The sequence below is a fragment of the Phocoena phocoena genome, chromosome 7 (genome assembly GCF_963924675.1).
Source record: "Phocoena phocoena chromosome 7, mPhoPho1.1, whole genome shotgun sequence".
Taxonomy (NCBI): Eukaryota; Metazoa; Chordata; class Mammalia; order Artiodactyla; family Phocoenidae; genus Phocoena; species Phocoena phocoena.
The window spans coordinates 110,656,289-110,673,263 of record NC_089225.1 but is presented as its reverse complement, the minus strand read 5'-3'; the positions used below and the strand labels follow the sequence as shown (position 1 = coordinate 110,673,263).

At 48.1% G+C, this 16,975-nt stretch overlaps 1 protein-coding gene across 3 annotated transcripts in view; it reads right to left on the bottom strand.

Annotated features, from left to right (window-relative positions):
- The window catches only part of AGAP1 (ArfGAP with GTPase domain, ankyrin repeat and PH domain 1), a 549,941-nt gene that overhangs the window by 150,991 nt on the left and 381,975 nt on the right, over positions 1 to 16,975 (bottom strand). Inside the window, exon 12 of one of the 3 annotated variants that reach the window (XM_065880907.1) lies at positions 2,332 to 2,490. The exons of the other annotated variants lie outside the window; for them this stretch is intronic. Within the exon in view, the coding sequence (XP_065736979.1) occupies positions 2,332 to 2,490 (159 nt within the window). The remainder of the gene's footprint in view (positions 1 to 2,331; positions 2,491 to 16,975) is intronic. 3 annotated transcript variants of the gene reach the window in all.

Here is a 16,975-nt window from a genome sequence, read left to right as displayed (position 1 = left end):
TCCTTGATTAACTCTCTCCATCCTTAAACTACCTGCACAATTTCACCCCGGGCTTTCTCCATCCACATCCCGCAGTAGGCTCGTACCAGGGCACAGACTGGTTTCTCATCTCCTGTGTTCACGGTTCAAGCTCTGGGGCATCAGGAAGCCTAGCTAGTCTAGTCTTTCACAAACACACAATGTGATAGAACAATGGACACCCGGGGCGTTGGCATGTGAGAAATCGATTTGTAAATTTAAAAACAGCGTTCACCCGTAGGCAACCTCAGTCATACAGGTACTTTTATAAATATGCCCGTACGGACCAATACGATCACCTTCTGTGGGAAGAGGCTTCTCAGCAAATCAAGGGTCTGGCACTCACGGAGTCCCTGATGTGACAGTGTGGAGGTGCCTTGGCATACACACATGACCAGATGCAAAGAGCTCTTGGGTAGAGGGAAAGTTAGCTAGGGAGTCTTTATCAAAGAGATAATTATGCGAATGGAGTATCTGTAAAGTGTGGATTTTAGGTTAATAGGCTGCTTCCAATGCTTTTTCTGGAGGAATATTCTGAGTGTGGGGGGAGGCAAAGACTTGGGGTGAGGATCTTGCTTAGGAACTTGTTCTTCTATCCCCTCCCCAAATATAACTCCTACGGCGCGTAAGGAACAGAACCTAGAGACCGCCGCCCAATCAGGCTGTGGTGGTGACCCAACAGTTCTCACTTCCAAGAGGAAAGCTTTCGAAAGGGTGCTGCCGGGCAAGGCAGTGTGTGCACCAGGCCGGGAAGAGCCAGCCGATGACTCCTGCCCGCCTCAAACGTGGGAGCGCACCTTCTCAGAGGGTGCCGGAATGAACCCACTCAGACAGTAAGGGTAATGCTCGTCGAAAAACGGCTGCATTTCCAAGTATTTGATAATGCAATTAAGCATGTGAACTGCTTGCCCCCCTAAAAAAAAAGTAACCATGGCAACCACAGCAGATGCTCAGAGACAGAAGCCACAGATGGACACTGCCCTACATACCTACTGACCACGCAAGGGAGAGAAGAACACACCCATTTAAGATTAGAACACAGAGGCTTGCAGAGGTAAGGCCGCCCGTCAAGGCCACCTGCTCGGCGGGTCGGGGCGTCTCTGCCTGGAGCACGGACGTGTCTGCTGAGAAGGCCCGCACCAGGCCTGCCGGGGCACCTGACGACTATGAACGCACAGCTGTCGCGTTACAAGGGAATAAACTGTACGCGGTTAATTTATAATGACTTTAGCCTCTTCATTGAGCGTCTTAAGGTGCTGTCACGATTTCAGACGAAAGGTGGAAAGCCCAGTCCCTGAAGAGGCTGGAGGTAGACGTTCGTTCTCTACCGAAGCATCCTGTTTTGTCTGAGGAAGGAGCCGGGAGCGTGCTGGGCACAGGGCAATGCCGTCCGTACGCCCCAGGCCCGCGCCGCTACGGCACCCGCTGGAGCTGCCTTTCGAGACCTCACTCCTCCTTGGTTTGCAGATGCCTTTTCTTTAAGGCCTCTGCTCGGCGGTGTCTGATGGAGGAGCATGGAGTAACTAGAAATAAGATGATGTTTATCCAAAGCACACGTCCTGCTGCAGCGGCTCTGGGTCTACCTGATGCTGAATCTTTTAATTAGGACAAATTATGCTAATATTACTCTAAAACCCTGTCTGAGAGATGACACACTACAGTGGGAATTCCTTTAAATACCGGTGAACAGGTCATAGACAAAATGCCACAGGCAAAGCGTGTTGTGGTAAAGTGCAGCCTCAACGCTGCATAATTCACGCACTCACACATTTGTCAAGGTACTTTCCAGTGTGCACACTTGTTTCCCTAGAAGCTGCCCACACTTTAAAAAAAAAAAAAAAAAGCCAAGAGGGAAGACTCTCCAAAACTTAGACGATATACCAGGAATCCTGGAAAACGGATAAGGAGAATGAATTATGTGTTTTCCTTTGATGCAAAAACACCGCAAAGCCTAACCACATAAAATGCACACGAATGATGGAAAGTGTAGGCCACATCATGTAGGGAAGTGTGATCGGGGGCATACCACCTGCAGTCGGGTCTCAGCCCTGCCTGCCGTCTCAGTTTCCAAATCTGTCAAGTGGGAACGAACATCTACTGCTCCCTGCACCAAAGAAGGTCACGAGATGCTGTGGGTGAGAGAGCCGATCAAGGATAAAGCGCTCCATGGGTGGAAGGCGGGCCAGGCATCGTCGACAGGGTGGCCGCCCTCAGAGCGGAGCTCGGAGAGCTCGGGGCGTCACGTCCAGCCCCTGGTTTACAACCGAGGACCGCGAGGTGGCCGCAGGTCCGTGGGGCTGTGCCCTCTCTTACCACTGCTGATGGCTGAGTTTGCAATGACCGTAGCCTCGCTCCACTGGTCGGCACTGGAGACAGAGTAGGACCGTTGCTGCATGCCGTCCGGTCGGCTGTTGAAGGAGCCCAGGCTGACGCCGCTCGCCATCTGAGACCCAGGCGCACTAGTGACATTCCCTAGGAATAAACAAGTCAGGTGAACACCAGCGCGCACTGCACACCCGAACCGGCACGAGTTAGTCTAGGGGCTTACATGCCTGCACACCGTGGACCTGACACCGAGAGCAGCCGGCGTCCCGATACAGGGCAAGTGGAAGCATCACATGGAACAATGTTCCAGAGGAAAATAGGGTGAAGCAGGTCTTATGGTGCTTGACAAAGGAACCCGATGCTTCCGATGGCTACACCCACCACAATCCAAGACAAAGATGCACACCGCCACCACCGCCATCTCTAGATGGAGTAGCGGTGAAGACAAAAGACCCACTTTTGGGAAAAGCGATATTCCCGGCAGGCCAGCGAGCCGGGCACTGAAGGAGCCCTGCTGCGTCCACACATCAATGGAAATGAAATGATCACCAGTCGGGGGTCAACTGTCTGATACCAGAGGATTACTTTCGCGGGGAAGCTATACTTTATGATCAACACAAATCAAAGTTGCCAGATGCGACATCGCTGGAAACGCAGACTCTTCAACCAGGTAAGTTTACTCTTAACCTTGAGAAGACCACGCAGAGGACAAATAACCTTAGCAACTTCACAGCACGCACACAGACTGCGATGGAAAATGGTTCCATCGTATACTTAATGATTTGAATCAGTCGCTCAACATCAAAATGAATTATGATCTATCTGGTCACGCCAATTTTAGACTCAAAAACATAATTAAGTGCCTTTCTCTAAAGCTCAGCCAATCATACCTTGCTGCCAGTGAGTTCGTTTGTTAGATCTGTAGGCAGATCTTCAAAGGTATTAGGTTTCTTTTTTTAAACGTTCCTCCCATTGTTTTAGTTTGGAACCAATTAAGTTCAAAATTGTTTTCATAGCACAAGATTTTACATACACAGATTGTATTAGTAGTTCCCCAATCTGGCCAATTACCAGAATTACCCCTGGAGCTTTTTAAAAATAGAGGCTTCAAGAAATTCAAATTTCGATTCAGGAGGTGGGGGTGGGGGATAGAGCTTGAGGGGATACGCATTTTCAAAGGGACTTCGGTGATTCTGGTGAGCAGCCAGAGGTAGGAACCAGGGCTCCACCACAAACAAGGTCCTCACTGCAATCGCACAGAGCATCCGGAAGTGACAAAATCATCAACGAAACACAAACGTGAGCAAATAGGACAAATAAGCGGTTAACGAAGAGGAAGGATTTTGCTTTGAAAAATATATTTCTACCTTAAAAAATGATGCCGATTTTACGCTGTTGTGGGAACTGGGTACATTGTGAATGTCGTAAAAGTAAGTATTCCTAGGCAGCTTTACCGGATTCCAGAAACAAAGCCAAAAGTACCACGTAAGAAAGGAAGAATGGGAGCCCATATATCTTCCCAAGTGCGGGCCTCATAGCAGAAGCAGCTGCACCGCCTGGGAGCGTCTTCGAAAGGCAGGCTCCCTGGCCTCACCCCCGCCCCTGCTCTTTTTTTTTTGGCGGTACGCGGGCCTCTCACTGTTGTGGCCTCTCCCGCTGCGGAGCACAGGCTCTGGACGCGCAGGCTCAGCGGCCATGGCTCACGGGCCCAGCCGCTCCGCGGCATGCGGGATCTTCCTGAACCGGGGCACGAACCCGCGTCCCCTGCATCGGCAGGCGGACTCTCAACCACTGCGCCACCAGGGAAGCCCGCCCCTGCTTTTTAATAAGAGCCCCAGGTGACATGTGCACACGTAAAAATATGAGTGGGCCTGCAGGAGAGCTCTGATTGATTTAAAAACCAAACACTTAAACCAGAAAATAACCATGGACACGAAACAAAAACTACAACGAAAGCTCTTCCCTGCCGCGGACCACTGAGATCAAAGATGCTCCCGGGAAGGGCACCCGCCCTGGATCCTCGGCTGAGCTGCAGAGGGTCTTGAGCCAGTTTCCCATCTCCCTCCCAACTCTGATGTTCTGATTTTAGGACCCATCCGAGCCCTAAAAACGCGGAAACTCGCGCATCCTGAATGGCAGCGTCAGCCAGAGCTGGCGCCCGCTCCAGCACCGGTCCTCAGCAGCCTGGGTAGCAGGGCCAGGTGCGCAGCATCTCACAGGTACAGAGTAGCCAAGCCTCAGAGAGGCAGCGCTAAGGGACACACCACATGCCCCTCCGGGTTCTCTCCACGTGCCATCCATCATTTAGGGCGCCCTGGAGCTGTCTTCTGGGTGCGCTTCTCCTCGGCCAGATCCCGGTACAACAGGACACTGTAACAGCCAGACAGCATGCCCAGCAGCTGACCAGGCGTACCTGTCGGGCAGCATGGCAGGGTCTCCTCCTGATCCTGTGCTGACACCCGCGTCTGCCACCACCTTCTCCCCACACCTTCTATGCCCTACTCCCTTCTGAGGAGAGCACCTGTTGGGTTACCTCTGGCTCCCAGCTGGGCTGAACGAGGGGGAGGTACAGGAGTGTGAAGTGGGGATGTGCATCCCTGGCCCCCCTCCCTGAGCGGGCGCCCCGGGCTAGCTGTCCCTTCGCTGGAGGCTCGCCTGGGCCACCCCCGCCCTCCCTTCCCTTCGGGTCCGTGGTGGTCCTGGTGCCACTCTGCCAGCCCTGGTGCCTGTACTACCTCCTGGCTTCTCTCCGCCCACACCTCTGTCCCTTTGCAAAGAAATCCCTCTGGGCAGGAGGGTGTGGGCCTCTGCCTTCCCTTCCCTGTGGGGACTCTGGTCCCACACGCCCACCATTTAAGAGGGGTTCACAACTCCTCCTGAGGCTCTGAGGCCCCTTCCACTTTCACCACGTGAATTCATAAAAACGCTAACATTAAGGGACTTCCCTGGTGGCACAGGGGTTAAGAATCCACCTGCCAATGCAGGGGACAGGGGTTCAAGCCCTGGTCCGGGAAGATCCCACACGCCGCAGAGAGACTAAGCCTGTGCACCACAACTACTGAGCCTGTGCGCCTAGAGCCCGTGAGCCACAACTACTGAGCCCACGTGCCACAATTACTGAGCCCACGTGCCACAACTACTGAGCCCACGTGCCACAACTGCTGAGCCCGCGTGCCACAACTACTGAGCCCATGAGCCACAACTACTGAGCCCGCGTGCCACAACTACTGAGCCTGCGTGCCACAACTACTGAGCCTGTGCGCCTAGAGCCCGTGCTCTGCAACAAGAGAAGCCACCGCAATGAGAAGCTCACATACCGCAACGAACAGGAGCCCCTGCTTGCCGCAACTAGAGAAAGCCCACACGCAGCAACAGAGACCCAGTGCAGCCAAAAATAAGTAAGTAAATAAATAAATAGATAAAAACTATTTGTATAAAAAAAAGAACTTCATTAAAAAAAAAAGCTAACATTTTTATGGTGGGTGGAAGGAAAAGGAAGTGATGGAAAGAGAACAGGAGAAAAAGCACAATGAGAAGCTGCATGTGGGCTGCGACCCCACTCTGAGCCGGGCTCCCTGAGCCCATGCTGCCCACGGGGACACCTACTGTTTGGTGCGCGTGTCAGGGGGATGATTCCTTCCTCCCTTCAGCGCTCATCTGTACCCCTGACAAGTCGTTATCAAGGGTGGGATTTGTCCACAAAACCTCATTTCATACCACCTGTAGGCACACGAGGCAAAACACCTGAGAAACCAAAAATAAATTCACCATCCATCCGCCTTTGGGCAGATGAGTCCAGCAGTGCCCCTTTCCTTGTTCACTCTGTCTCGGGTGTGGCTCCGAGGACGAGGACGACCAGCCCCAGACCGCCCTGACATACTCCAGTCAAAAGGTGGAGAGGATTATCTTAGAGCGTCTAGCACTGACTACTTGGTGCCAAAGTCCAGGAATAAGTAGCCACAGGCACTCAGGACAGCCAAGTCCATCTGAGCTCTGGGTCAGGGACGCAGGAAACATTCAAACAGAGACATTGGATAAAGAGGTAGTCTTAGGATGACAAGTTCTTCATCTTAAGGCCAGACGTCTACCAGGGCAAGAGTAGGTTCCTTAAAATGCACAAGCTAACGAAAAACTATGTGATGCTGACCACACATCTGGTTTTTAAACTTCCAGCTGTTTGTCGAATGGAATTTCCAGCACGTTCCACTCTGGGCTTTAGCTCCTGAGGGGCCCCCAAGGAACCGAACTGAGATCTCTGGGGTAAAGAAACTACTGTCAAGGCTGTGTGGTCCGGGTGTCTGATTGCAGAATCCGCACGAAACCCAAAACAGCTGCGTGGAATCATTCAGAAAGCCCACCCTGAGGGCCTTCCAGCTGGCGAGGGTCCTCTTATCCCAACCACGCCCAATTCCCAATTGTCAGACTAAACAGAGACACCACAACACCATGACTGAATTCTGACCAAATGAATGTGTGTACATGGACACATGGTTATAGAAGTAAAACTTTAGAACAGATCCATAATCTTGGGGCCTGGCGTCTGGGTTGAGCTCATAGGTGTGTTTTCGCTTAGAGGGAAATGATTTCTTTTTTAAGTAGAATTAAATTTGAGAGTGTGTGTCTAAAAATCTGTGGTTTCTGGCACTGTTTGAAAAATAAGAATATGTGGCAGCCGTGGGCCTATGTTTATGCTCAGAAACAGTCAGTTGACTCCATGCCTTGCATCTGTCTGGGTTGTATCTGAATCTACACGGCAAGAAGCCAGGGCCCACACCAGCCCTCCGGTCCCCCCACCCCCAGTTTCACTCAATTACCTGCCTGCCTAGTTCCTGATCTTTGGTGACCACGAGTTACAAAATCTTCCAAAAATATACAGAGGACGATTCTCATTTCAGAAGGAAAACATGTCTCATTTTCTCTCAAGAGAGTAAATCTCTTTTTTTATACATGCCCATTCGCTTTAATTTCAGTTAAAATGTTTCTGAAAATCAAATAATAAAAGATCAACTAATTGTGACATAAGGCGACAAAAAAAAAATTGTGAAGGGTAAGAAATATGGTTTCTGCCCTAAATATATATACTTTGGAGTTCCACAAACAGGTGCTTGCCTGTAAATGTAAATGCATAAAGACACATGTTCCAACTCTGAAGCACACCAGTGGTCCACAGGCTTGGTCACGACACTGTGAGAGTAGCCTTGCTGGCTTAACGTGGCTCAGGACACATCTCGTCCCAAGCATGCGCAGTCTTGGGCCAGTGGTCGTATCTTGAGGCCTTTCTACTGACTTTGAGTAAATCCTTCAGTCAAAGCAACCAACTACCCTCCAAATGTTTCAGGAATATCTTTAGTAACTGTACAGAGTTAAAATCTAATGATAGTATTTTATGTCATAATTTCTGATGCTTATTTTCAAGTGCATGCACGCACACACACACCCAACAGAGGCTAGTGCCTAAGTTTCTTTCTGTTCCTGAATGAACCTAACTAACTGGTCAAGTAATACTGACCTGTCCCTGCTTCTGCCCTACGTGTTAGCACTCAGGGAGTGTTCACCACTTTTGAAAACACCTCTAAGCATATAAGGACATGCTAAGCTTCAAATCACCTTCTCTCCTCTCAGAGTACTCAAGGGTGACCTCTCTCATCGAATGGCAATTCATTTCACATTAATAAGTTATTAATTAAGGCTGTGGATCTGGAGTTCTCACTTGTGACTTATCTGATTCCCTGAGAGCGAAGGGTCTTAAAATCAAGACCACCTGCGATCAAATGATGCCTAAACACTGTTCTAAGGGCAGTCAGGGTCAGCCTGAAGTGAGGCAGAGGCCTCGGCGCCCGGTGATCACGAGAAGAGCTGGGGATCTAAAGCCCAAGTGGCCCACAACGATCCACAGAAACACCTCGCTCTGGGCGGGGCGGCTGCCGTGTTGATTAGCTAATCACCGCAGGGGCACACGGTCTGAGAGGAGCCCTGCCCGACCAGGGCCCTGGTGATGCCCAGGGGAGAAAGACTGCTTCCTCTCCCAGGCAGCTGGCCACCTAAACCGTATCTGTTTGCTACAGAATTTCAAGAAAACAAGACAAGAGGCTGGGGTCTCTCCAACAGGGGGGACTCAGAATAGGGCTGGAACCTGCTGTCTTCCAGGCACGTCTGTGTTTCTCTAGAGAGAGGAGATTCCACCAGCCAGACTGGGATGCCCCCTCCCCTGGAGCACAGGGGGCAGGTCTAACAACTGTCTCTAGCTCACTGAGCTCCGAGTAGACACAAGGCCTTAACAGGAGGCGGGTGGGTGCTCACCTCCCCGAGATGCGCACCAGGGCTGTGCCTGCCTGTGGGTGGGAAGGGCACTTTTCATCTTTCCTTCCCTTCTCTCCCCTCATATCCCCGTCTTCCACCCTCCCTGGGCCTGAGCTCTCCCAGGAGACCCCCTCCCGCTGGTAGACAGGTCCACGGGTCCCTCATGGCATGGCACAAGGGGGTGGCAACTTTTTGTTCTGATGATCTTTTCAGGAATGTCTGTGCAGTGAACTGACTTGGCTGATGGAGAGACCGTCTTCCTCCAGAGGAGGGCGGATTTGTGTGATGTTGGGATGATAACGCCATGTTCCAGGGCAAAGGCTGGGCAGGCGTGCCTGTACCCCATTATACAAGACTGGGGTTTTCTAAGCTCGGGCTTCCTCTCCTGTAATGTGACGCACTGTGTATGCTGGTGTCACCTGGCCCCGAGGGAACTGGTGCACGACACTGCTGAGACTCTGGCCACTGCTACTGCTGTGAGTAACGAGCTGTCATCTGTCCTGACCCAGGGGTCTCACCATCCAGGAAACAGGCAGGCTGGCTGAACTTGCCGGGAGGGTAAAATCGGACCCTGCACGGTCCCGGCCACCAGTTCTAACACCGACCTACTACTACATTTCCTTGTCTCACTGCATGGAACCCCTGCTGTGCTGGGCACGATGAAGAAGACAGTCCCTGGACCAGCCACCGTCTGTCTGGTCCAGGAGAAGGTCTCAGACAAGCCCACGAGTGGCCAAAACACAGGGCAAGGAATACAAGAGCCGTGAGAAGGTCAAAGAGGCAGGGTATCATGCCTGCTGGAAGCTTCAGGAGAAACTTCATGGAACACTGTAGATTTATTTTACACTTTGGAATGGGCCCATCTCTGTAAATAATAATATGGAAAGAGGCGACACTACCTAACACTGTCCCTCTGGATTAAAATCACACCAACATAAACAGATGAATGGATAAAGAAGATGTGGTGTATACACATACACACACACACACACACACACACACACACACACACACCACACACACAGGAATATTACTCAGCCATACAAAAGAACCACATTTTGCCATTTGCAGCAACATGGATGGACTTGGAGGTCACTATGCTAAGTGAGACAAGTCAGACAGAGAAAGACAAACGCTATATGATATCACTTAACGTGGAATCTAAAAAATACAACAACTGAGTGAATACAACAAAAAAAGAAGCAGACACACAGATACAGAGAACGAAGTAGCTGTTACCAGTGGGGAGAGGGGAGTAAGTGGTACAAGCTATTAGGTATAAAATAAGCTACAAGAATGTACTGTACAACACGGGGAATATAGCCAATATATGATAGTAACTCTAAATGGAGTATAACCTTTAAGAACTGTGACTCACTATATTGTACGCCTGTAACTTACATAATATCGTACAGCAACTATACTGTAATTAAAAAATCAAAAATAAAAAAGGACAAAAAAGTCATACAGACACGCAGAAACAATCCACCAGAACACATGTACACGAATGTTCATGGCAGAATTATTGAGAATGGCTGAAACATCCATCCACCCACCATGGGTACCTCGTGGTAGATCCACACCGATAAGAATGAATGGCCTCTGACATGGGCCACAACAGGACAGACAGCATGGGGATCCGAAGGAGACAAACACGAGGGCTCCACCTGTCCTGGTCCCATACAACCACACAAGGGGTCAAGCGCAACAGGCAAAGCCCATCTACGGAGTGGGAAATGAGACGACGCTCACCCTCGTGTGTGTGTAGGGGAAGATTTGAAGAGTGACGCGATGGGGCCCGGGGGCTTCCGGGGCTGCCGGCCACGTGCTGCGATTTGACTTATGTGCTGGTCACCCGTACACTTAGCTAGAACTTAGGATTTTGTAAGTGTATGTTAATCAATAACACTTACCCCCCAACCCCCCAAAAACTCATTTGAATGGTTTGTGAATGCAGAGGTCAGATCACGAAGTATGAGAACAAGTCACCAAGGAGCAAGGAGACAGTTTCACCGGTGTTACATCCCAAAGAGCGAGCGGCCCAGCCCTACGAAGTGTGGGATACTGGCACCCAGAGGGAGCGAGGCACAAAAGGACCCATTTGGTATTGTCTCAGTACTTTTTTTTTCCCAAACAGTGCCTGCGTTATGATGACATACGTGGTCGACGTCCTGGCCCACTCTGAACACAGGACAGTGTGTCCTCAGAGACCCCGTCTACTGATCAGCTGGCTGCTGGCCTTGCTGAGCGGGGGCCGCCGCGTTAGGGTGCTAATCCACGGAGCCCCACACCAGTGCCTTGATATGGAGATGTGTGTGCCCGCTGGGCCGGCTGATTACTGCAAGCTTCCATGCGTCAAAAGCGCCAGATTCTTCCCAAAGAATAATCTTAGCTTTGCTTTTACATCCCTAAAGTGTAAGAGTTGATTTGAAAAGGTACTTACCTCCACCATATGCCATTCTTCTTTAAACAATTTGCATTTCAAAGCGAATATGGCATTTATAGCTTGCCTGATCTCACACGAGCATGAAAAAGATGCTGGTTTTCTATTGAACAAGAATGTTTTCATCCACCAAATGACATCAAAGGGAGAATTCCTCTTTTAAGCTCTAGGCTTATTACATTAAAAATAGCTTATTCTGATTTTTAAAAATATACTCTAAAATAAGGCTTTTCATAGCATTTAAATAGAGATTCATCAACAATTTTTTTTTTTTCTTAATACAGAATTCTGCTCACTGCACATCCTGACTTTGGTCTACCTTCAACAATGAGACTTGACCCTACCAAGGCTTCAACTAGGAAAACAATACTTGGCATTTGACTTACTGGTGAAACAGCCTGGAAAAGGGCAGAATCGCTTGGTGATGGTGATAATGAAGTTCTTCGTACACTGAGAGTGGAGGAGAAGAACCCAAAGAAGATTCTGTGAGCGCGTGAGTGTGAAAGAGACATTTACGTCCGTTGTGGGACTTCGTAATTTTTTTAAAAAATCATAATTACAGAAATAGGATTGATAGGAACTCACTCTTCCCCTCGAAGGCCTCACCCTCTGAAATAGCGATTGCTCTTATAGGCCCCTTTTTCATTCCTACGTGGCTTCAAATGTTATAAAAACTCAGAGTTCAAGGCTACTGTGCAAACCTACAGCTACGCCATGCCCGTTCCGAGTGCGGGTGGGAAAACCAGGTCTGCTGGAATCAGGACTGGACGACCGAGGCTCTTCTAATGGCCACATCACTTCAAACTAGGCCTTCGCCATCTGTTCCGTCCTCTAATTATAAACCCCAAAATAATATTATTCACAACACTACCATAAAAAGTGAGATACAAATGATTTAAGTGCCTGTGAGGAGGGCCCATTCGCCTCACTATTTGCATTGGAAATCTGCCCTCCTTTTGGCAACCAGGATTTCAGGCTAAGAGGATTTTTTTTCCCAAGGACACCTTCAGTAGCTTTTCTTAAAGATGTAACATTATGTAATACTTGTTTTGTAAAAGCGTGCAATCCAACACATCTACTATTGAGACAGGAATCTCGTGTTTCTCAGGACGCTATGCATTCTTTTATTTTTGGTTATATGTTTTCTGCAGTATGCTTACCAGAGAAAAAAAGAATGTACAGAGTCCAGACCCAGTGGTAATGACACAGGTAATCACACTAAATGCGACACTGTGGCCACGCCCAGAATTGAAACTCCCGGAACTAGACAGTTGATGGTTATTTTTCCTAAACTGTGGAAATAGCTCATTCTATTCTGATTTCTCCCTGCTCTAATGATGATGTCATGGGGAAAAAACGGGAGCATGTTTTGTTCTCTAAGTTACTGAAACTTATTTTGCAAGGTTATACGGATACACAAATCATGTAAAACGGAAGTCTACCAAAATCCCACCTAATAGATCAAATCACTATTGAACACACGCATATATTTTTCTTAATTGTGACAACAGAAGAGATGTAATATTCTACAACACTTCTGTATTACGACTTCCCAGCCATTTCCCCACGTTGTTCCAAAACCTTCAAATAATTTCAGACCTATAACATCTGACAGATTTAATGTAGACAACTTGCACTGCCGTTTTCCTACATCTGGATAGCTTTGATTGCTTGCAATTTCTCATCATTATAAACAATACCGCAAAGGACATCTTCTACTTTTAGACTTTTCCTTAGGCTGACATCCCAGAAGAGTTATTATTGGGTTAAACAGCATTAACATCTTTCTGGCTTGTGATATTTGTTATTAATTAATTTTCTTAATGACCCGTGGGCTGAAAGAAGATGGAACCTGGGCATCCTGAAAACAAGTCAGTTCAGAATCTGTAAGATGGACAGAACAGTAACGATGATGATAAAATGGGGATAATGATGATGATGATAATATGCCCCCTGTGGTTGATACAAGGACCAAATTACACAAAGCACTTCGTATACTGCAAAGCCTCCCAAGACAGTAGTTGTTATCAATTTTGCCAACAGTGAGTTGTCCTTTTCTCTACAGTTTAATTTTTTAGCAAAAATGGTGATACTGCTAATTTTGTTTGACTTTAAAATCTAAGAAGTCTGGATATTTCACTCCCGTTTCTCTCGTGGCGGTGTCTCTTCGTGTGTAAACTGCTTGGACTGTTTGCCTCCTATCTGTGTTTCGGTGTCCTAGTCATTCATCACTTCCCATGAGCCCAAACACACATTCACCGATGGTGTTTCTTGAACACCTGCTCCTGTATATGGACCAGTACAGCATTCAGCATTGGGACAACTCGGCGACACTCTTCCCACTCTTAGTCTCCCCCAATTCCAAAGGTAATGCCGAAGTCATCGGAAGTAGAGTTCATAAAAGGAAAGACAGAGAGGAAAGAGATCATGTGCTTGGGACATAACGCAAGCAACGGATGAATGAGATTACCTGACGGGCAAGGACAGGTGAGCTACAGTACCCACGGTCCTGCTTACATCCCATCCCCGGGATGCTGCTCCACCTTGGGGATGGATAGAATTTGGTGCTTGGTATAAATTAAGAAGAAAATATTAAGCACAATGAGAAGGTAAGTTCTGATATTTGGAAAGAGTTTAAATATTTTTTGCTATGACAAAATCTGCTTTTTCCAGTTGGGCGGCCCAGCATTCATCACTGCCCATTTATATCTATCTGCCCGAGGAACACTCGCTACTACGGATTCTGAAGGTGTCTACGGCGAGTGTCACCGTAATGCTCACTTAGGCACACGAAGCTTACACAACGCTTACGCACCTACAAGCCGTTTCGTGGGACGGGTTACGTGACCAAGTTTACATGCAATACAGTTATAATGAGGTGTTGTGACATTACACAAAAGGAGGCTAAAACTAAGGATTTTTTTAAGCAATACAATATGAATATAGCACTCAAGTAATAATGTTTTCTAAAACAGAAAGTCCAAGACTCTCATATCATCTTCTCTCCTAGCTTCTTATTTGGTTCTATGCCTGCAACAACTGAATTCAATAGCTCAGTTTCCTCCTTTGCCATGCATAATAGTCCTGTCTTTAAAATATTCTTTCTCCTCCATCTGATACCTACAATAGGTGTGTTTCGCACAAAATTCAGTGTGACTTGACAGCACTGCTTTGAGGGAAGTCTTCCCTGGCTCTCACCGAATTTTATAAGCCCTTTCAGGGAGGTGGCCACACAGCCCCACCCCCAGAAGTGCTCACTTGGATTTCTTCCTCTCCCATCCAGGCTTCATAGAACCATCTCTTAGGACTGAACAGAGAGAGCCTGTAGGGGGTGAGGGCACTGAGGAACTCCATGCTTGCAACTCTGATGATGTGAAGGGGAGCTGCTTGTCTGTGGGCCAGGATGTTTTGGGGTTTAACCACTCACTAGGAATATTCCAGAGAGAGAAGCGCGGTCTCTGTATGCGTGGTTTCTCCAAACGCCAGGCCACAAGGTTTGGAGCTGGTACATCATGACTAAACTATCATCCACGACATGGAAGAGTTCTCCTCTGCCAATGTGGGAATGATTATGGAGCAAGTGGGCCAACCACAGACTTGACTCTAGCACAGAAAGGCTCTAACCCAAGGCTCTAGCCCCAGCCGAGGCCTCGGCCAGCTACCTTGCTGAAGGCCGTTGGGTCAGTGAAAGCCGCGCTCTTTCCTAGAGCTCTCCCGATGCTGACCATTTTCCCAATCTTGAAAGCACCATGTCAACAGCTGAAACACTATTCTTCACTGAACACACATATTTTTGAGGTGGGGGAAAAGTTTCTAAAGCAACTTTTATTTACTTATCGGGATACCTGTTCCCGTAGAGATGTATGGCTCAGTATCTCCATCATCCTTCTATGTTTTTAACGGAAATCATCAGGGATTAACTTGCCTTTGTCAGTTCTTACAGAAAAGAACACTCCATTTAGAGTTCAAATGATTGAAGACAGTTTCCTTAAACTGGAAGGCATGGCTTTGATTTATATGTGAACTGTACCCCAGTAATCTTGATCACGGAATGTTGCAATGGAGGAACCGTTATCTGAAAGCAAACAATACTTACTCTCAATATTTATCACTTACATCTCACACGATGGGCGATACTCAGGAATATTTACTTAATGCAAAAATAATTGCTAGGTCACGAAGCTAGGAGAGGATAACAAAGGAAGAGAAATAATGGTCTACGCCTCAAAGAGTTTACAATTTAATGATGGAAACAACGTAGCACACATTTGCCTAAATCTCAGTGGGAGAAACGTCTAAACGCAGAAACGACTAACAGTAAGAAGGCATTTCTCCTAAAAGGAGATGCCAAAACTCTTATAAAGAATCAAATAATAACTTTAGAGCCATTTCATTTCAGATGTCACCAACTTCTTCAAATTTTAGTCTTAGAGAAACCCCACAAAATGTTTTTAACCGAAAAATAATGAATTATTAATTAGCCAGCAAAACCCACTCCAACAGAACCTGGTTTATGGAAGCAGACATCGTCACGTGGTACTGATTCTGGGGAGTATTCTCCAGCAAATTAATTCTCAACCAAGAAGGCGATCATCTGCAAGTGCTCCACCAAAGCTGCTAGAAGGCTGTTTGGCCAAAGCATCCAATTTATGTTATCGGCGGATTCGTGCTGTAAACAGAATCCAAAGTGTGGGAAATCATCGGGTGACCAAGGGCTCTGATGTCCTAACGAGCCTGCGACTCGACCCACCGGGAGGAGACTGCTCGTCCGGGGCACAGAACAGATTCCACAGACTCCGGAGTTAGGAAGATGTCTTCTAGACCATTTGAAACTAAACAAAGAAAAACTTTGTCTCTACAAGACAACCACGGATCTAGTTTTGATGTTGCATGTTGCGTTATTATTATTATTTTTTTAAATAGCTATTACCACTGTAGCAGCAGCTTAGCGACTCAGCGTCTGCAGTGTGAGCGGTTTTGATAAACAGCCTCTGCGGGCCACACAACGGGGATAATGTGTCCTTAAGTACCGCCAATGAGCTGCCATTCTGCACAGCCAATTACTTCTGTGCGTCTGTCACTCAAAGGAAAAATGACTGAGCCCATTAGATCAAACCTTTGTCACTGTTCCTAATGCACTCTTAGGCCTCATTAATCTCCGGGAGCAGCAACAGAGCTGCCGGGGTCTCATTGCCTCCCCCGACCAGGCCCACGTGAAGCCTCTCATCTCTCCCCCAAGTGTTCCGCGTTAATCAAGCTCTCCTTATTACCCCAGTCCCTGTCACGGCGGAGAGCGCGCTCCCTCTTAAATGCTCTCATTATGACCCATCTTTAGAGCCGGCTAAGTGGAAAAAAAAAAAGAGAGAGGGAGAGAGGGAGAAAGAGGATGGGAGAGAAAGAGGAGAGGAAAAAGCAAGTCCGATCACATTAATATTCATGACACTAATTACTATTCTAGGTCACTGAATATTCATGCTATTAGTCGGGTTTTTTATGGGTTTGCTGGATGCCCTGATTACTGAAGTGTGGAGGGACACAGCATGGTTGAGACTTTCGATGTCCACAGCGGTTCAATACTCAAAACACATTGAGATCCCTGCCCCCACCCCTGGAAAATCAGCCTCAACCCTCCAGAGGGCTTTCATATTTTGAAACCGCTGGGGGCCTGAGTGCGGGGGGCGGGGGGGTGGAAGACGAGGCGGAAAGGTCTCCCCGTCACGCAGGTCTCAGCATCAATCTGGTTAGGATAAAAACACACCCACAGTTGCAAATACCCAACAAAGACACACTATAGGGATGAGAAGATAGCTGTCATCTGGGAAGCAAATGTCGCAACCAGGAGTTATGGCGAACACAGGAATAAAGAGAGGATGGACACACAGAGCCGGA